Here is a 22,302-nt window from a genome sequence, read left to right on the forward strand (position 1 = left end):
ATAAACTGAAATTCAAAAAAAAGTTGCAACTTGAGGAGAAACAATTGCTGAGCAAGAGTAAAAAGTTTATTAGTCACAAGTAGGCTTACATTAACACCGCAATTAAGTTACTGTGAAAGTACAGCAATATCATAGGAACACATTGTTTAAAAAAAAAAGTAAGTTATAAAAATCCACGGTGAGATCATCAGTGTATGTGAGTGGAAGTGGGTATGTGTATATGTGGTGGCGAGAGTGAGTGAGAAAACTGAGACTGGGTGTAAGGCAGTCTCACTCATCTCTACACAGCCAGTGTCTTGCACTTATCCATGCTCTCTGTCCTCGTCATACTCACTCACACTTGCTTCCATACACTCGCTCCCACATACACCCACCTCGAGCTAGAGGCGACTTTGTCCTCCTAGGTCCACACTTGATCTCCCCCTCCCCATGAGGAAGAAAATTGAGACTGCCTCAACTCTGAGAAACCAAGAGCTCTCTCATTTTTTCACGGTCAAACACATGCTCTCTTGCATGCGCTCTCGCATGCATTCTTGCGTGCTGTCTCGTGCACATGCTCGCTTGCTCACATGCATGCGCACGCCACCTATCAATGTCTTTTGACCCACCACTTCCCTGAGCAGCAGGGGCTGAGGACGCCACCACTTCTAAGTCTACCTGCCACAATTCCTGCCACCTCCGACCCATTCACTTCTAATGAATTTGCCTTTCTCTATGGTTCCAGCCAAAATTCCAGAGATATTCAAAACTTACTGATGACATTCCATTCATTCAATCAGAGGCTGATTTCACCCGACATGGCGGCACGGTAGCACAGTGGTTAGCACTGCTGCTTCACAGCTCCAGGGACCTGCGTTCGATTCCCGGCTTGGGTCACTGTCTGTGTGGAGTTTGCACATTCTCCTCGTGTCTGCGTGGGTTTCCACCGGGTGCTCCGGTTTCCTCCCACAGTCTAAAGATGTGCGGGTTAGGTGGATTGGCCATGCTAAAATTGCCCCTTAGTGTCCTGAGATGCATAGGTTAAAGGGATTAGCAGGTAAATGTTTAGGGATAAGGGGGTAGGGCCTGGGTGGGATTGTGGTTGGTGCAGACTCGATGGGCCAGATGGCCTCTTCCTGCACTGTGGGGTTTCTATGATTGGCTAAAGCCAATGTCGGGTGTACAGAGATCAGAGTACTTTTTCAATTTCTTTCAAGGAAGCTTTGAAGTTGAACCGTTACCTACACTTGGTGGACATGATGGGCAACTAAAAATTGTTTGGCGTGCCACATCAGGCCCATGGGCTGTGCTTTGGACACACCTGTAATAAAATGTTCCAAGCAGGAGTACAAATCTATACACACATCCTTTAACTGTTCAATTTTTCATTTGCAGAAGAATAACGCGCGCTTTGAACACTTGAGCTGTTTCGTACTTGTGTTTCTGAACATGCAAACAATGAGTACCATAATAATTAGCACTAGCTAGCTTTCCTGGTGTACTAATTGACATTTTCCATTTTCTTCCAGGGTGAATCTGTGAAATATTTCCTGGACAATTTGGAAAGATTAGGGGATCCGGTAAGTAACTCATCATTTAATGCAGTATCCACAGTCTTAAAAATGCAATTTTGTTAGGGTAAATTTGACTTGACTGAGTAAAACCTGCATTTCGTTGTTCTTCAGACTGTGATTAGCAATAGAAACTCATTATACATTTAATTAGAGGGAATGGAGGTTTATAGTATGGGATTAACAATTTAAATCTTAATGGTTGCAAATAGAAATGTAGGAAAATATAATTGATATTTTCAAATTCAGTTAAACCCTTGGATAAATAAGGAATTATTTTTCCAAATGTGTATTTTTTTGGGGGGGGGCTCTTTATTTGCTGTTTAGATTGTTTTTGTATAAATGTCAATCAGTGTAAGCATCTGTGATGCTGACATGTTAGGATAACAGCATTTATTGCTGTCAACAAGTGGAGTGACAATAAATGTCCTATTTCTTGGAGTAAGTCACACATTTTAAATTAATAGTAGCGTGACGTTCATGTGTTTCTTTGGATCTGTTAACATGTTGCCTGGCGTTTTCAGGATATTTTGTTGCACTTTTCGCAGTTTAGATTTCCTCCATGCCATACATCATTTTCTGCTACAAGCAGATTCACAGTTCATTGATTCACAGTTCTCTGGTTGTGCTATTTGTGGTAGTTTTTTTTAATTAGTGAATGTATACAGGGAAGTTTAAGTCAATCCATTGGACAAATAAATAATCTAGAATTTTTTTCTTGTGTTCTCATGTTTTGTGTCTCTCTTTTTTCCTATTTTGTGGTCAACGTTGCCTAGAACTATGTAGCTAAGGGAAGAAACTCGTATATGTAACTGGTATGAGTTTGTTTCCTTGTTGCAACTCCAGTTTACTATAATATTTTAAGTACAATCCACAAATGTATCTTAAGAAAACAGGCAATTGTACTTTTAACCATTGTGGTAAGAAATGCACTATGGTTTTACAGTTCTAGTAGCTCATTAAATGTGACACACTGGCACTCTGGAGCATTTTATATACTTAAATTTTCTAACCTGATTTTGACAAGATTATCTAGTCTACTCAAAGTAGCTGATATTGGATTTATTTTGCTTGGAGATACATTTCCTGACATCTGTGCTGAATTTATTACATAGACTTCCAGGAAAAAATCAGTCAAAAAATTTGGAATCTTTTCAGGGAACATTGGACTGTGCTGAGTTGATGAAATAGATGACTTGTATCTATCTAAATAAACTCAACTATCAAGCTCTCCCATTCCCTTTCTCACATGTACGCACTGTTACACATTCTGATTTTATGTGAAAAAAATCAGCATAAATCCAATTTACACACACTGCTAGGTTGAGCGTAGAGTCTTACTATATATACAGACAACATAACCCCCTCCACTTGACTGATGCTGCACCTCATCCCTCAGCAGGGTCCTTATTTTAAATGTTTCATCCAAAAAGCAGCACTACTGACAGTGCAGCATTCCCACTCAGTACTGCATTGTCTTGGCATAGGTTGACAGTTCTATGTGCTCAAGTGTTTGGATTGGGGCTTGAACGCACAATTGGATGCATTGACAAGAATGTTACCATCAAACTAAGACTGACAACTAAAGAAATTACTGGAGCCAGTTATTAATGCTGATTACTAATCAGCCTTTTGTCAAGCCATATGAGGGCTCTCTATTTAAACTAATCTTCAAGAGGCAGAACGAATTTTCAATGATAACCAATTTTTAAGCTAAGATCCCAGCCAGCACTTGAACAGCTTTTAATTGAAGTTCAAGCCACTCCCTTGCATCAGATACTGGATTGAACTTTAAACAAAAAGCCTGCTAGCCTAAATTTTGTTTTAAATCTACTAATATTGAAAATCTCTTAAATTGTTTAAAATGTTTCTTTTAGATTTTCATTTGAATATAACAATGTATAAGTAAATATTTTCTGATTGTACAAAAACGTTTATTTTATCTGTAGTTTGCAAAGAGTAATCAGAGCTCATTTCAAAGGATAGTGTTGAGTCTTCAGCTCCTGAAGTTGTCTTCTCAAATTCTGCATTGTATTTTAAATAACTGTTAGTTTGGCCGACCTAATTGAGCTCTGCCACATTTGTAGTGTGCGGTGATCTTATCGTTAAAAACGGAAATGTACCACATTAATGAAATAAAAATTGAATGTTCAAAATGAATTATTTTATTTCAAACTGGGCTAAATCAGAATATTGTTAGAGAAAATTGTAGAGTAAACTCAAAAACTTGGGATGCACAAATAATAATCAGATCTCTTTCTTTTCGGAGCAGAAAATCTCCCATGTAGCTCCAATACTGTCCCAACCTTTTTATACCCTTTTTCAGTTTTCCACTTCCTACGTTAAAAGCATTCCCTGGTAGTAGTTTCATGACAGTAAATCCTCAGGTCTGAATTGATTTTCGTATCAGTTTCTTAACACCATTGTTGTTTTTCTCAACTTTGTGTACTCTTTGGTGGCAACATTTTATTACTTTCACTCTTGTTCCTGATCTGATGTGACATTTTGTGTTTCTCTTAGATTGGGCGGCTGTTAGGCAAATTGTTTACCTAAGATTAGCAGTTTTGTTTGTCATCTACATTATAGTTACCAATTCTTTTTCTGTGACAGTGCCCCTTAGTGCACAAATGCTGATTTTGCTGGATAGTTACCTTCGTCTGAGTTTGCTATGCCATGTCAGTGGAATTGATATAAATCTGAAACATTTTTAAATTTAATTTGGCATTTTTGAAGGAAACTCTATAAGTAATATATTCCTTAATAAGTTGCAATATTTACCCAATATAAAGAAAGGCTTGCATTAATATAATGCCTTTCATAACCTTGAAGCATCTCAAAGCATTTTACTTTGGACCTGATTTGTATAAATCTTGGTTACTTTCCTTGAGCATTGTTGTCTGAACTTGGTTCTGAAGAAGATCTCAAAGATTTATAGTGCATTAGGCTTCAAGTTCTGACTCCCTTATCTTAATCGTGTGGTTTGGTACAAAGAGGAGTTGGAGACCATCCACATTTTGTATCGTCCTTGAGTGTAGCTTACCTTTCTTCCCTGCTGTTACAATGTTGTTTTGGTAAGTTTGGAAGTTATTTCAGTTAAAATTTTCCTTTTTTGTGATTATGATCTGTGGACTATATTTAGGCCTCATGGGGGAGCTGAGGAAAGATCCTATGCAATGCCTTTATGCTTTGTAGTTTTTACAAAGATTGAAAGATAAAACTACTTGAAAGACATTTTGTGATCTTTAGGGATTCAAATTTTAAAGGCAAACTTTAAATGTAGAACAAAATATCATACCAAAGACCTATTCCTGTTGGTGGGAAATGAATTGAACTATCAATGGTAGCTGTGAACTAAGATATGATGACTATGATTAACCCTTACACATTTTAAAAGCTGTGTGTTTATGATTGTGAATATCTTGTTTATAGATTAATGGAAAACACAGAGAAATGTTTTAAACTAATTTGTCCAGCGCAACTGTTTCAAAGTTTAGAACTAAAGATAAAGATGTAAAACTACCTGTGATGGGCTCCCAAACATCTGGGATATAAAAGAAGCACTTGTCTTTTACTTCTGCACTAGTTTACTACAGCGGATCGATTATTCGCTGTGTTTTCCCAAAGTGTGCTTCACAAAGCACATTGCCAGAGATCACCAGTCTGGTCGGTTAAGGAAAAAGATTGGGAATGAAGGGGCCGGTGTGGGGAAATAAATGCTTGTCAATACCCTTGAAGTTCTGCTCATTCGCATTCTGACCTTGTGAATTATGAATGAATCGGTCACAAATTTCAGGCAGGGGTGAAAATGCACTATCATTACTGACTCCATACCTCCAGGTAAACCACAAATATTCAGTGAGTATTTTACTCGAATCCAATCAAGTGAGAACTCTCCTATGTATCTTCATGCCTGGAATGTTTTATGTCCATTGACAGGAAAAAAAGACATAAGAATGTGTGCTGAATCTCAGCCAAAATTTGTCAAGAAATGAGTAGGAAGCATGTGGGAAACAGAAGAAAATGTTACAGAAATACAGGACAATCATCGGGCAAAAATAAAAAGCTCAACACCCAGGGTGAAAGCTTCATTCCAGGTTTCTGTTCTTCCACAACTACATCATCTGGCCTTCCCACGAAAGTCTTAAGACCCTTCACTTGTAAACCAAGTAGTATCTTGCACCAATATTAAAGCTGCTAATGAGTAAAGTCAAATTACAATATAAAAACATTTAGCGCTGTGTTACAAAATGTATTCGTAAGTAAATGTTTGGCATTAGAGTGAGAGGACATGGCCACTCGCTCTTTGCCCACGCTCACTCTGCCTACATATAATTGCCAACAGTGGTTAACTCAAAACTGGCTTTTTTGACCAAGATTTTGGGCATCTGCTTTAATAACTCCTTTTGTGGCTTGCTATCATTATTTGTTTGATAAAGCTCCAGTGGAGCCCATTGGGAAATTAAAAGTTTAAAGTTTATTAGTGCCACATGTAGGCTTACATTAACACTGCAATGAAGTTACTGTGAAAATCCCCTAGCTGCCACACTCTGGTGTCTGGTTGGATACACAGGGAGAATTTAGCATAGCCAATGCACCTAACCAGCACATCTTTCGGACTATGGGAGGAAACTGGAGCACCTGGAGAAAACCCATGCAGACATGAGAACGTGCAGACTCCACACAGACAGTCACCCAAGCCAGGAATTGAACCTGGGTCCTGGCGCTGTGAGGCAGCAGTGCTAACCGTTGTGCCACCGTGCTGCCCCTTTCACATGGGTTCAAGGCTCTGTAAAAATGCAAGTTGTTGGTCACTGGGTGGTGTTCACAGGAACAGTTAAAACATAACGAGCTATACAGCCTAATCCCACTTTTCAGTTCTTGGCCCATAATCTTGTACGTTACAGCACTTGATGTGCACGTCCCAAGAGTTTTATAAATGTGATGAGTTTCTGCCTCTATCACACTTTTCAAGCAGTGAATTCCAAACTTCCATCTGCTGGCTGAAAAAAAATTCTCCATTTCCTGCTAATTCTTCTGCCAATTACTATAAATTTATGCCCCCTGGTTATTGACATTTCTTCCAATAGAAATAGTTCCTTCCTGTCCATTCTGTCTAGGCCCCTTATAATTTTATACATTCAATTAAATCTCCATTTAGCCTCCTTTGTTCCAAAGAAAATAACCCCCAACCTATCTAAACTTATACTCAAATTTCTCTATTCCAGGCAGCATCTTTATAGCAGGAGCCCTGGCTTATTTCCTGTTTTCCTTTGCTTCTTTAATGCAGGACACTGAAGTCAATTATACTATTGCCACTTTGGATGGACCAAGAATCAAATCTTATATTTTATGTAACTTTGTATTGCCTTTACAAGTTAAGCCATGGAGAGGAAATTGTAGGCATCAAATCAGTAATGGAATTCAAGATGTTAATTTTGTAAAACTACATGTTTTGATTCTGAACTGTACATTGAATTTGGCTGTCGTAAAGTGATGATCTTTGTTGTCCGATCCCTTGGGCAGCCAGTTGCAAAATGTAGTTTTAATATTAATCGATTGTGTTTTATGATGTAGATTTCACCCAGTGTCTACCTCCTTCCACACTAATTTACGAGTGCCATTGTAACATATTGTTCTAAAGTTTATATTTATTAGTCACAAGTAAGGTTTGCATTAATACTGCAATGAAGTTACTGTGAAATTCCCCTAGTCGCCACACTCGGGCATCTGTTCGGGTCAATGCACCTAACCAGCACGTCTTTCAGAATGTGGGAGGAAAGTGGAGCACCGGGAGGAAACCCATGCAGACACGGGGAGAACACGCAAACTCCACAGACAGTGACCCAAGCCGGGAATTGAACCCAGGGACTTGGCGCTGAGAGGCAGTAGTGCTAAGCACTGTGCTACCGTGCCGCCAAATGTTCTGCAAGTATGTTCTGTCATACTTGATTAAGCAATTTGATTTATTGCCCCGTGTATTAGTATACAGTGAAAAGATTTGTTTCTTACATGCTATACAGACAAAGCATACCGTTCATAGTGAAGGAAAGGAGAGAGTGCAGAATGTAGCGTTACAGTCATAGCTAGGATGTAGAGAAAGATCAACTTAATGTAATCTATTCAAAAGTCTGATGTCAGCAGGGAAGAAGCTGTTCTTGAGTTGGTTGGTACATGAACTCAGACTTTGGTATCTTTTTCCTGACGGAAGAAGGTGGAAGAGAGAATGTCCAAGGTGCGTTGGGTCCTTAATCATGCTGGTTGCTTTTCCTAGGCAGCGGGAAGTGTAGGCAGAGTCAAAGGGTGGGAGGCTGGTTTGTGTGATGGACTAGACTTCAGTCACAGCCCTTTTGTAGTTTCTTGCTGTCTTGGGCAGAGCAGGAGCCATACCAAGCTGTGACACAACCAGAAGGAATGCTTTCTGTGGTGCATCTGTAAAAGTTGGTGAGGGTCGTAGCTGGCATGCCAAAGTTCCTTGGTCTTCTGAGAAAGTAGAGGCGTTGGTGGGCTTTCTCAACTATCGTGCCGGCACGGGGGGACCAGGACAGGTGGTTGGTAATCTGGACACCTAAAACCTTGAAGCTCTGAACCATTTCTACTGAAACCATGGCCTACCGCTCCACCGTCAGAGCACACCAGTGAATGAATACCACTGAAAAATCAACATCCTGATTTTCCCAATATAACAGGAGACAAATACCTCTGCTCATATATCATACACCCTTGTCAGGATAACAGTTATAGGTAACCTGGAGTGGGTCACATGATGTAGGAGTGGCTGTTTTCTCATGTGCTCTAGCGCTACTCATCTTTTAATCAGTTTTTTGTCCTGGTGCACAACCCATAATTATCTGATTCTGATGTGTATAATCTGTGCTATGATCCTGGAAGATCCTAGCTAAATTTTGCAGAAGGGGAGCTGAGTTAAGTTGAAAATTGAGGCAGTTGGAGGTGGATGGAATGGGACTCAGTTCGAAGTGGAGGTTTCGCTGGTGAACAGGGAGCTAGCTATGCTTCGGTGATGCTGTTGGTGTCAAGGTGATAGCTGCCATTATGAGTGAATTATGTGGGTGGGGGTCTTGGCTCCTTGGCACAGATTTTTGGTGCTCATTTTGATGAACTGAGAGATATCTTAGAGTGAATGAAGTGGAGAAGAGAATCCTGTCACTGGAAAGGGCAGTTTCCTTGGTGAAGGCTCACTTTCACGTCTTGGAAATCCTGTTGTCTGGTGTGTCATACATCTTCTCCAGCCTCATCTCCCCAAGTAGACCAAGGAGTATCCATATGCCGGGTCTCTCGAGGGGAGCTGTGGATGAGCTCCCGGCTAAATTTGAGAATTGGTTGTCATGTTTCACAATCTTGATTTGAGGGCTGGGCCTATTGAGTTCCGTGAAGGTCATTGTATTTGGTCGATGGACCCCAAGCCTCTGGCTGCTGGTCTTGTCCTCAGTGTTCGTCGAGATGGGTTCAAGGTGGCTGGCCATGTCGGGTCCTTGCCACCTGCCGGAGCCTAGGCATGTCTTTGCAGGGGCTTTGGGATGACAACATGGTGGAGGTGCAGAGGCTGCAGGGAAATTCGGATTGGATTCTGGATGTTGTTCCATGATCCTGTCATGACTTTGGCCTTTTCAAACTCCGTGGAAGGTTCCATCGTCCTTCAGTTCATCATTAATCTTAAACTTTGTCCCCATGAGATTATAATCCTGATTTTGGGATTCTGTCTTTCATCCTGACAAGGGTGTATGATATATGAGCACAGAGGCATTTGTCTCTTTGTTATATTGGGAAAATCAGGATTGTTTGTTTTGATTTTTCGGTGGTATTCATCCACTGATTGTGCTCTGATGGTGGAATGCAGTAGGCTGTAGTTTAATCGTTTATGGGTCTTTCCATTAGGGCGTATGTTGATTTGGTTGTATGACATGAGAGCTGTGCGGCATTTACCTGGTTCATTTTTTTTCTTATGTACTGTAATCCTTGCATTTATACTGAGGGAGTACAACTTTTAGTACCCTTTATTTTTTAGATAGGGTGAGAAGCGCCACAGCAGGCTGGCGAGTGGATGGTCTGGTTTAGAAATGGTTGGTGTGGCCTTGGGTCCTTTATTGTGGGTGAGGAAAATCCCCATTAGAACTATTGGGTTCTTTTGCATTTTTGTTATCTTGGGATTAGGGAATCCTTGCTTGTTTCCTGAGAGAGTGCAGACATGATTCCTGGAAAAGACTGAACTCCATTTTATGTTGTTGGCATCTCTGCTGTTAGTGGGGAAATTATGTTACAGCGCATAACCAGATGTAGCTGACTTATCCTTGGATGTCTAGCTTTGTCAGGTTGATCTTCTATTTTGGTTTGTCTGCATGGGTGTTGACAGTGGCTGTTTGATTGCTTGGCTAATGGAATGAATGGTGGGCATATTATCCAGTTGTTGGGATTACTCTGATGTGGGGAAATGGGTTGAATCTCATTGATAGTGGGGCCTAAATGGTGCTTTTGGGGTACCTAGAATCATAGAAACCCTACAGTGCAGAAGGAGGCCATTCGGCCCATCGAGTCTGCACCGACACAATCCCACCCAGGCCCTACCCCCACATATTTTACCCGCTAATCCCTCTAACCTACGCATCTCAGGACTCTAAGGGGCAATTTTTAACCTGGCCAATCAACCTAACCCGCACATCTTTGGACTGTGGGAGGAAACCGGAGCACCCGGAGGAAACCCACGCAGACACGAGGAGAATGTGCAAACTCCACACAGACAGTGACCCGAGCCGGGAATCGAACCCAGGACCCTGGAGCTGTGAAGCAGCAGTGCTAACCACTGTGCTACCGTGCCGCCCCATATAGATTCATCCACTGATTGTGCTCTGATGGTGGAACGCAGTAGGCTGTAGTTTAATCGTTTATGGGTCTTTCCATTAGGGCGTATGTTGATTTGGTTGTATGACATGAGAGCTGTGCGGCATTTACCTGGTTCATTTTTTTTCTTATGTACTGTAATCCTTGCATTTATACTGAGGGAGTACAACCCTGAGGGAGGAGACACTGACAAGGGTTTCCCTTGTCTTGTCAGGAAGAGGAGGGTTACCTTGTTGATGGGTGTCTTGATTCTTTTTCTCCTTGTTAGTGGATTTTCCTTGGTGGAAAATGGTTTGTTTTCCTGGGATGGGGACCCTGATTGGTATCTGACCTAGAGAAAGGGGTAGTTTGCTTTGTTTATTGTATAGGAATGGTGCGAGTATTCTTGGCTTGTTGGCCCTTATTTCAGGATACGGTTGAACAGATTAGCGCAGTAGTAGCTGTGTTTATTCGGGTCAGGTGGATGGGTGAGTAGGTTGCCCTCCCCTCAGGCATCCCCTTTTGGGAGCTTCTGGACAGCTCTCTCTCTCTCTCTCCTGAGACTTGGTTCCCTTGGGGACATACTGTCCTGTTGGTTGCAGGGTCTGTGTGAGAGTCTGGGGTCGGTCCAGAATCCTTTTCCTTGGAAGGTTGTGCTGTTTTGTTCTCTATCTTTCCTGCGAAGAGTGTATGTGGAAAAATAACGTCTGGTGTCCATTGGATAATCCTGATGCTCCTCTCTCTGGGGCCCCCTTCCTCCTTCTGGGTGGGTGGATGCTGATGTGGGCTCTGATTTGTTAATTACTCCTGGAGGGTTTCCCTTGTCTTGTCAGGAAGAGGAGGGTTACCTTGTTGATGGGTGTCTTGATTCTTTTTCTCCTTGTTAGTGGATTTTCCTTGGTGGAAAATGGTTTGTTTTCCTGGGATGGGGACCCTGATTGGTATCTGAGATGGCTGGAGAGAAGGGAGGTTTGTAATGTTGCAAGCTGAGGCAAGATGTAGGAATCCTTGGCTTACTGGTTTCTGTAGATGAAAGTGTATGCTGACATTTCGCATCCTGTGCCAATGGCAGTATCCTGAGGTTCCCCACTTTCTGGGTTACCCTTTCATTGCTTGGAGATCCTGGGATGTTAGACCCAGTTGATTGTGTGCTATGATTGTATCCTGAGGTCCCCCATTCTTTGTATCCTTTCTTTATCTATATGAGAGGAGACACCGACTACAACAATTGCAATGATTGATAACTGAAGTCATTTGTATGAATATTGGCTGATCTTTTTAGTATTTTTATGTGGAATAATGGTCTGTCTGTACTGTATTAGATTTTGGGGATTTGTTGTTTAGTGGCAAATGTAAAATGGAAAACTTCCACAAATATTTTAATAAAAGAAAATAACCTCTGTTCTTTGTCACATTCTGTGTCGAATCACAATTCAAAGACACATAAAATGGAAATGTGGATGCAATTGGGGAAACTGTTTTCTTGCTGCTTCGCAGTGTAATTTTTCACATTGGCTGTGAAGTCATAAACTTACCCTATAAGCAAGTGCAGTTGTCAATTCTTGCATTGTTAGTCATCTCCAAGTCACATTCATGACTTGAGCACAAAGTGTGTGGCCAAATTTTGCACCTGGTTTTTATATTTTGCTCTCTGGATCCACCCTTCTGTGCAAACTAAAATATAGAACACATGCTGTTGCTTTATATGTGTAATCATTTCAAATGGAAATTATTCCACAATATAACATGGGATGAATTCCAAATACTCAAATCTTATCAGTTTTGTTCAGTGAAAGTTTATGCTGTTGATTTTTGATTCGTGAGAGATGATTAAACTGGCTCTTGCACTGCTTCTATAATTGTCTGCATTTATTAGATATAAAGAACATTGGTTCATAAAGGAGGAATTTTCTGCCTCCAAATAAATGTTTCTTTAGTTGTATACTATGTTAAGTCAGTTAGAAATGTTATGTTTGCTCTGCCAGTACTCTGCAGGAAGCTGCTGTCAATAAATCTCTTGTTAAAAGTACTGCATGTATTTGCATGTGAATGAGATGCGTGTTCAGAACAACGTTTGTCCTGCATTTGCTTCTAAAACAAAAGCTTAAACAAATAGTCCTTCACTGACACAAAGATATGATACAGTTTTGAATAACAGTTTATTCTTTGCAAAGCTAAAATTGCATATTTCTCCAGGAGTCTAATGATCTTCATGGTTTGGACCAATGTCCATTTTCTTTGGCATTCTGAATTTGCCATGGTTACAAAACCATAGCTTTTGTTTCCTTGACGTTTGTACAGAGCTCTTTTTTTGTATTTTTGGTGATTTGTGAATTTTAGTGCAGTACTATACAGTAGAACATTAATTTAACAGTCGGGTGACCTCGTTTTGATCTGATTACATTGTCAAAATTATCATTTGGGCAGAGTCAGAGATCAACATGTCTAATACTAAGAGGCAGTTTCTCCTGGCCAGAGAGCCTAGAACTAGGGGTCATAGTCTCAGGGTTAGGGATTGACCATTTAGGGCCGAGATGGCAAATTTCTTGAGGATTGTGGATCTTTGGAATTCTCTACTCCAGAGGGTTGTGGATGCTCAGTTATTCTGTACTGTATATTCACAACTGAAATTGATAGACGTGTAGATAGTTGGGGAATTAAAGGATATGGGGTAAGAGTAAAGTTAAATTGAGGTAGAAGATCAGGCACTACCATACTGAATGGCAGAGCAGTCTTTAGGTGCTCCTATTTATTAAGATCTTTACATCAACATTGGTGTGTAGATTTAATTAATAGATCATAATGTTTTACAAGCCCATTGTCCTATGCAAAATGTTGGGTATCCCAGGTTACTGTTTTGGAACTGGTTACCTTTTTAAAATGGACCTCTGGGTGTGTGCCTAAATGTAGTTAAACACAGTTGTTTATGATGTACATCTGCTATTACAAATGTGTGAACAGGAACTGATGGCTGCCTTTTACTCTACACAGTCTGTTAGAGGATGTGGTAGGTCGCAGGATGGAGTAGAAAAGTATTGCGCAACAAGTGGTCAGTTAAATGGATTTGTGTTGTAGTCCCACTTATTAGGTTCCTGACTTTGGTAGTGTCCAGTGAGTTATTGAGCAAAGACATTCAAACATGCACACACATGAACATATGGATTAAGAGTGTACCAGTTGGCCCCTTGAGCTTGCTGTGCCATTTGATAAGATCATGTCTGATCTGATCGTGGTCTGTACTTTCCTGTCGAACCCGATACCCTTTGACTCCCATGTCAATCAAGAATCTATCTAATTCGGCTTTTAAAATATTCAATGACCTCCACTGTTCTCTTGGGAAGGGAATTGCACAGATTAATGACCCTCGAGAACAAAATTCTCTTCATCTCCATCTTAAATGGGAGACCCCTTATTTTTGAACTGGTGTCCCCAGTTCTATTCTCTGCCAAAAGGGGAAACAACCTCTCAGCATCAACCCTATCAGGTTCCCTCCAGATCTTGCATGTTTCAATCAGATCACCTCGTAATATCCTTAACTTCCAATGTATGCAGGCCTGACCTGTCCAACCGCTCCTTGTAAGATGACACTCTCATCCCAGGATTCAGTTGAGTGAACCTCCTCTGAATTGCTAATGCAATTATATCTTTTGGTGACCAAAACTGTACACAGTACTCCAGAAGTGGTCTCACCAAAAGCCCTGTATAGCTGCAGTAAAACTTCCCTACTTTCGTCTTCCATTTGTCTTGCAACATAAGAACTAGGACCAGGAGTAGGCAATTCAGCCCCTCGAGCCTGCTCCACAATTCAATAGGATCATGACTGATCTTATCATAGAATCCCTACAGTGCTGAAGGAGGCCATTTGGCCCATCGAGTCTGCACCAGCTCTCCAACAGAGCATCTCACCCAGGCCCACCCCCCATCTTATCCCCATAACCCCCCTCCCCCCCGGCTAATCCCTCCAACCTACATATCTTCGGACACTAGGGCAATTTAGCATGGCCAATCCACCTAACTGTCACATCTTTGGACTGTGGGAAGAAACCGGTGCACCCGGAAGAAACCTATGCAGACACAGGGCGAATGTGCAACTCCACAAAGACAGTGCCCACCACTGTGTCACCATGCCACCCCTAACCTGCACATCTTGTCTCGACCTCAACTTCACTTTCCTGCCTGTTCTCTATTACCCTTCAACCCATTACTAATTAAAAATCTGTCTTCTCAAATTTACTCAATGTCCCGGCATCCACCGCACTCCGAGGTAGAAAATTCTACAGATTCACTGCCCTTTGACAGAAGTAGTTTCTCCTCATCTCTGTTTTAAATCTGCTTCCCTTATTCTAAAACTATGATCTCTTGTTCTAGACTGCCCCACAAGAGAAAGCATCTGCTCTGTGTCTACTTTGTCAGTACCTTTTATCATATATACCTCGATTAGATCTCCTTTCATTCTTCTAAACTCTAAAGAGTATAAGCCTAAACTGCTCAAAATCTCTCAAGATAATCAACATTTAATTTGCCTTCCTAACCTGCATTCTAACCGTTTGTGATTCATGTACCAGGACAGCCAGATCCCTTTGTACCACAGAGTTATGCAATTCTCTCTCCATTTAAGTAGTGTAGAAGGAGGCCACTCGGCCCATTGAACCTGTGCTGACAATCCCACCCAGGCCCTATCTGTGTAACCCCACGTATTTATCCTGCTAGCCTCCCTGATGCTAAGGGGCAATTTACCATATTACACTCCGCCTGCCAATTTTCTGCCCATCGCCTAACCTATGACATCCTTTGTAGACTAGTCCTCTTCACAACCCACTCATCATTGTGTCGTCAGCAAATTTAGCAACCATATATTCAGTCCCTTCATCCAGAATGTTGATATTGATTGTAAATAGTTGAGGCCCTGTGACATGCCACTCATTACAGCCTGCCAACTCAAAAATGGTCCATTTATCCCTACTCTCTTCCTGTTAGTTAACCAGTCTCTATCCAGGCCCTCGTTCGTAAGGAAGATAAGTGACCCAGACCGTGTGCTTTTTTTCTGCATGTAATGATGTCCTGATCTGCTAATGTTAAAAGCATTGATTAGAAAGATATTATGTATCATGCATTTTCTCATTATCATCATGAACCAGTCTAGTAGCCAGCTCATGCTCTAATTCAGCAGCACACATTTTAACATGGAGGACCAAGTTGCAAATTTTACATGATAGCAAGCAGGACAGATTATTATCTCATTTATTTTTTGCTGCATTGTTGGCACAAATACTGCATCATTTCTAATTTGTTCACTGTTAAAAGTTTATAAATTTGACCACTTCAGTGAAAGCATTTCCCATCTATAAATCTATTAAGTGTCATGCTCTGTACTCATTTTCCACAGCAGAAAGATGAATCCTATTAGATTCAAACTTAATTTTTAATCCTGAGTCGAGCACTCAACACTGACCAACCTGACCGTCAACATGAGTGAATAAAAAAAAAACACTTGCATGGATGCAGAAGCACAATGGATTTGTTTGAAGCCCAAATTAAATTTCTATATTGTCCATGGTGGCTGAGCATGTTACGGTGCTGAAATACTAAACCAAAGGGTTTAGTATTGGTTTATCTTGGTTTATGCTGGATTCATTTACCCCAACCATGGTAGCTGAGGTGCTACAATTGGTCTCAGGAGCCCAGGTGAGGGAGAAGAAAATTGGGCATGGTTACTGCTTCTGATTGCTTTCCATTGAACCCTTCTGTTCATGCATAATCAATGGTTATTGCTTGAAGTATCAAAGTACTTTCAGTACTGTGTAACCATATGCCAACAAGAATCAGTGCCTTCAGAAATAGAGAGAATTGGCAAAGTAAAACAGTAATGTGAAGGTCAACAAATCATGTTTTGTCTATCGGGCATTTCAGCTGCACATTTTTGTTGGCAGCATATACAAGGACAACTAATTATTTTCTACCAGCTGTTCCAGAAATTGGCTGGAGGAAGATGCAAACTCAGATGTCTCACCTCTGCCCTATTTCAGTCAATTTTAATTTTTTGTAGTCATTGATCCCAGCAGCAAATTTAAAGAAATACCATAAAATGCCACTCACTATTGTGGAGTGGGATATTGATGAAAGGCATCAACCTGAAAAGTTAACACTACCTCCCATTTGCCATTGATGCTGCCTGATCTGCTCAGTGCTTCCAGCAGTTCTTTTATTTGATAGTTTAAGTTTTTAAACTTTAATAGCTTGCTTACCTGGAAACATGTTACATGAGTTTATGTCTTGCAAATCATGTTTGTCAACTGGAAGAAACTGCTTCATTTCTGTTGACAGATTGGAAGTTACACTGTTTATGGGACACATTAGGTTTGTGCCCTTAATCCCTCTGAAGAGCTTAAAGTACAGTTGGCCATCCATCTTCTCTGTTGTAGATAATGTGGTAAAAAGAAAACTCCATTGCAAAGGAAATAAACTAATTTCAGGAGTTCAGAATTAATAGTACGAGTGTGTAGTAAGCAGGATTGAGGCTACTTTATGAACTGTGAACGGTTTATAATGCCGGTCAAATTTTGAAGTGGGATTGATTTGCTCAGGACTCCAGACATGGCTTTGCTTCAAAATTTGGAAATTATTTGCTTCTCCTTTCCACCTAATGATTGCGTGTCACATACATCGTTGAGGAAATGGGAATTCAACCTGGTCCCAGACCTCTTGCCAGTACATTAGATGTATCAGAATAGCCCAAGTTGAATTTTCTGTGCAGTTTCTCTCTTAGAGTACAGTTTCCTAACAGCCTGGCTAAAATTTGTAACTGTCGGCTACTGACTGAGGCACAATGCATTGTTCGTAATCCAAGATCTGAGTGCCAGCACTGAACTACCCAAATTAATGTCATTTGAAATCTCGTAGGCAGCTTAAAAAGAAGATTGCTGCTGCTATATGTTGAGTATAAATTCTGCCAGGCATGTAATAGAGTGGGATTTGGGTTGCTATGCCATGCAGTCAAACATTCTTTCTGCTTTGTGTTCCAGTATTGGAACATTTATATAAAAATTTGACTCACTCGAATGTTCAGGCACAGTGCTTATGAAACTGGCAACCTCAGGACTAAGACTGTCGTATTTTGGGAATTGCTGGTTTTTGAGTAGAGCAATTCCGGTCGGGTGGGGTCAAGGACCTCTGAATGTGAAGCCGAGTCTAGCACTTCACAACACCAATGCAGTACCTAGCTGAACAAGCTGATCTTCATTTAATAAGAATTAAAATTCATACATGGCAGCTTATAAAAATGTCTGGATTTCAGAATCTCTGATTATTGAAGAGCCACTATTCTTGTACTCGATGAAAGCACTTGTGAAGCCTTTCAGAAAGGTTTCTTACAATGGTATGAACTTTTTTTAATTCCTGGTTCCTCCTTGCGTTATCTTTGTTTCCTCTTCCCTTCTTCCAAGAGCACCTTCTCTGCATCTAAAAGCAAGTAGAGGAAAAACAAATGAGGGGTAAATGTAAAATCAGCATTAGTTTTGATGGATGATTGAATGCTACTTTTTAAAATCTTTGAAATATATATCGGTGGCAGTCATTTCAGCACAATACCAGGAAAAGATTATCTGGTTCTTTATCGCATTGCTTTTTATGCAACCATGATGTATGCAAAATGGCATTTGTGTTTCCCTATATTGCAACAGTGACTACATTTCAGAAGTACTTTGGCTGAAATGCTTTGGGGCATCCTTAGTATATTCATGCAGGTCCGTTAAAGTATCTAAATGAGGTGTTGAAGTATCAATAAAGAAGAAGCTTGTTTAGTTAACCACATCTCCCAATCGCCGAAAAAAATGACAACTTCATAAACCAAAGTTACAACTGGAAGCACAAAACAATATTAGCCACTTTGGTGCTATGCGGTGTTTTAGTTTTGATGGAGTTGCCTGGCTTACATTTGTGCTTTGCCATCATTCATGGGTGAGTTGCCATCAGTCATAGAGTCATAGAGGTTTACAGCATGGAAACAGGCCCTTCAGCCCAACTTGTCAATGCCACCCTTTTTTCTTAAAACCCCTAAGCTAATCCCAATTGCCTGCATTTGGCCCATATCCCTCTATACCCATCGTACCCATGTAACTATCTAAATGCTTTTTAAAAGACAAAATTGTACCCGCCTCTACTGCTACCTCTGGCAGTTTATTCCAGACACTCACCACCCTCTGTGAAAAAATTGCCCCTCTGGACACCTTTGTATCTCTCCCCTCTCACCTTAAACCTATGCCCTCTAGTTTTAGACTCCCCTACCTTTGGGAAAAGATATTGACTATCTAGCTGATCTGTGCCCCTCATTATTATTTTATAGACCTCTATAAGATCACCCCTCAGCCTCCTATGCTCCAGAGAAAAAAGTCCCAGTCTATCTAGCGCCTCCTTATAACTCAATCCATCAAGTCCCAGTAGCATTCCTGGTAAATCTTTTCTGCACTCTTTCTAGTTTAATAATATCCTTTCTATATTAGGGTGACCAGAATTGCACACAGTATTCCAAGTGTGGCCGTACCAATGTCTTGTACAACTTCAAGACATTCCAACTCCTGTATTCCATGTTCTGACCGATGAAAAATAATTCATGCCAAATGCCTCCTTCACCTGTGACTCCACTTTCAAGGAGCTATGAACATGTACCCCTAGATCTTTGTTCTGTATCTCTCCCCAACGCCCTACCATTAACTGAGTAAGTCCTGCCCTGGTTCAATCTACCAAAATGCATCACCTCGCATTTGTCTAAATTAAACTCCATCTGCCATTCGTCAGCCCACTGGCCCAATTGATCAAGATCCTGTTGCAATCTGAGATAACTTTCTTCACTGTCTTCACTTCAGTGATGAAGTTAAATAGAAAATTAGTAACTGTACCAAACAGCTTGTTTGTAACTCTTGGCTGATCAATTTAGAGATGGGTACCAACATGTGATACTACAAAACCAACCCATATAGGTAATTGTGAACAATGTGGCACTAAGATTAGGATCTTGGAACAGCCTAGGAGATATAGGAATTGCCACATTGTCTGCCAATAGAACCTTGTGTTGCATTCTGTTAACATACTCAGCAATTTTCCAATTGCTAACTTTATTTTAATATTTATCAGTGACATGATATTGTCCATTAACAGGCAGACAGTTATCGTTTGGCAGGATTTTGGATTTCACTACTGAGCTTTTCCTGTTGAGGCCTATTTCAGCAACAGATATTATACACCCACCATAAACCAATTTTGAGTATGAGGTTGGTGTATAAGTTCCACAGCTACCAATCTCCCAAATTTCCACTGAAACATCAGGATCAAAAGCACCTGACAAAGCTTCTTTGTGGGTGGGTGAAAAGACTGCTCAATCCATGTGTACGATTGCTTTTAATTCTGAGTTGTTAGCATATTCTTTCTTATGATATAGGCCATTCTTAAATAAAAATGTGGAATTCTAGGTCTGATGAAATGATCTTTGTTTAACTATTTCATAATTTTTCACTGATAAATAAATACATTAGAGCTTCAAATAAATATGGGATTCATGCTTGATTCTTTTCAATGGGTTGTCCAAGTGAAAGTTATATAAATAAAGATTTTACCTGTTGTACCACCCCCTCCCCCAAAAAATCATGGCCATCAGCAGTTTTTGAAGTAGGTGTAGCCAGCTTTTGTTTTTTGATTCTGTGATGCTGCTATTAGTTTATATCTCCTCGCAGTGGAATGTATTAATTAACTTTACCTTGCTGTCAGATTCTTGATGAGAGTATATGGATGGTATATGGTTTGGTGATTACATCGAGTTAGATGGTGCCATGGTCAGACTAACCTGTGGTTCTTATAAATCTACTGTTACCAGGTTTAAAAGAAAACTGGTGCAGCTGCTTTTAACAAAAAATTGGTGCAGAAGCTGAAACTTGTGCAACGCAGGAAGCCTGAAAATTCCCAGTGTTGTAAGAACATAATGTGAGATATATTTATGGGCTGTGTTCATTAACCAGCAACAATGAAATGACATAAAATGCATTCTTTTATTCATCACCAAGCTACAAATTGCAATTATATTTATGCTATGTCTAGACACGCCATGTGTTTGTATAATAATTAGCTAGATTATGTCTAAAATTGTATCATCTGGATCCAATACTAATTCAACTCTTGTTTTCTTCTTTAGGAATATCTTCCAACACAACAAGACATTCTACTAGCACGAAGACCCACCAAGGGAATACATGAATACGACTTTGAAATAAAAAATGTGCCCTTCAAGATGGTGGACGTGGGTGGACAGCGGTCGGAACGAAGGCGTTGGTTCGAGTGCTTTGATGGGGTGACTTCCATTCTGTTCCTGGTGTCATCAAGTGAATTTGACCAGGTGCTCATGGAGGACCGGCAAACAAATCGCCTGAGTGAGTCCCTAAACATCTTCGAAACGATAGTCAACAACAGGGTCTTTAGCAATGTCTCCATAATTCTTTTCCTTAACAAGACGGACTTGTTAGAGGAGAAGGTTAGAACTGTTAGCATCAAGGACTACTTTCCTCAATATGAGGGAGACCCCCATGAGCTCTCAGATGTCCAACAGTTCCTGGTGCAGTGCTTTCGTGACAAACGTCGAGACCAGCAACACAAGCCACTCTACCATCACTTCACCACTGCCATTAATACCGAAAATATTCGTCTGGTCTTCCGTGATGTCAAGGACACTATCCTCCACGATAACCTTAAGCAACTGATGCTCCAGTGACGTCCAGTTATTTTGTTACTTTTAATGTCTGGCACTGACAGCAGCTTACACCAGAGTGATTAAGGTTACAGTTCCTTCAAAAACTTGTGGCAGCTGCTGTAAACTGTTCAAACAAAGAATGCCAAATTTATTTTCCAGACTTTGGCCTTTCAATTGCTTTTGCTCCCAGTTGGGTTTTGCTGAGGGTATTCTAATCGAGTGTACACTTCGACAACCTGACCAGGTTTACGATTGTTTCTTCGCAAATGAAGATATGTGAAAAATTGCCAGATAATGCAAAACTGCGGTGTTCAACGTGGGGATTGTGTCTTGTTAATATCTGTTCTCTCCTCCTTAACCCATACCCCCCTCCAAACAAAAAGGGCTATTACAAAGCAAAAGTCAGTATTTGTTCCAAAAAAAAATTGAGTATTAGGGAAGCAGGTTAGCAACATTTTGGCCATAATGAGTCCCTTTGGGAGTGAAATTAACTTTTGTCACTTACAAATTGTTTTCAAAATCTTCTCGAATGTTTAATATTTTGCTATTTGGTTTGCTACTGATAGGTGCAGTAGTCAAAGAGTGGTACATATTTAACCTTTTGAAATGTGAAGCAGTCACAATTTGTACAAGCTAGGGTTGTTAATATTGGATTTAGTTCGTGGAACCTCTCCCTAATGAAAGTTTTACAGAACTAATGCAGTATTTACATAACATTTGCAATGTTTACATAGTATTTTGTCAAAATTGTACATAAATGCCAAATTTCACAGAATTGCTTCATAATTATTTGGGAGCCTGGGCCTAATATAAAAATTACTGTTTTGATTGAATAGTGCAGATGTAACATGCCTTACCACCTATCAGATTCTAACCTATCGTGGTAAACCAATTTTCCGATTTATTAAATAATGCTACTATAAAGTTACTAAAACATGACTTGTGTTCATTGGCCAGTTTATGAAAGCTTCTGACTTCAAGTAAACTTTAATTAAAGTGTGATTGAAAGCTGTGTACGTGGCTTGCAGATCACACCGTGGTAAAAGCAACATTAAAGTAATGTTGAGGAACGGGGGCTATTTTATAATTGAATCCAGTAACTCTTAAGTACAAATTGTAGCTGAAAACTTTGTCTTGGTATTGAGGCATTTGATATTACTCTGTGGCTGAAAAAACCCTGCTGTTTAT

General features: G+C 40.4%; 1 protein-coding gene across 1 annotated transcript in view; it reads left to right on the forward strand.

Annotated features, from left to right (window-relative positions):
- gna13a (guanine nucleotide binding protein (G protein), alpha 13a) overlaps window positions 1-22,044 on the forward strand; it is an 83,656-nt gene extending 61,612 nt beyond the window's left edge. The window contains exons 2-3 of the mRNA XM_078225585.1: window positions 1,509-1,559; window positions 20,563-22,044. Of these exons, the coding sequence (XP_078081711.1) occupies window positions 1,509-1,559; window positions 20,563-21,135 (624 nt within the window). The 3' untranslated portion in view covers window positions 21,136-22,044. The remainder of the gene's footprint in view (window positions 1-1,508; window positions 1,560-20,562) is intronic.
- Window positions 22,045-22,302: the final 258 nt, after the last annotated feature.

Source organism: Mustelus asterias, chromosome 12, assembly GCF_964213995.1.
Source record: "Mustelus asterias chromosome 12, sMusAst1.hap1.1, whole genome shotgun sequence".
In the NCBI taxonomy this organism is placed as follows: domain Eukaryota; kingdom Metazoa; phylum Chordata; class Chondrichthyes; order Carcharhiniformes; family Triakidae; genus Mustelus; species Mustelus asterias.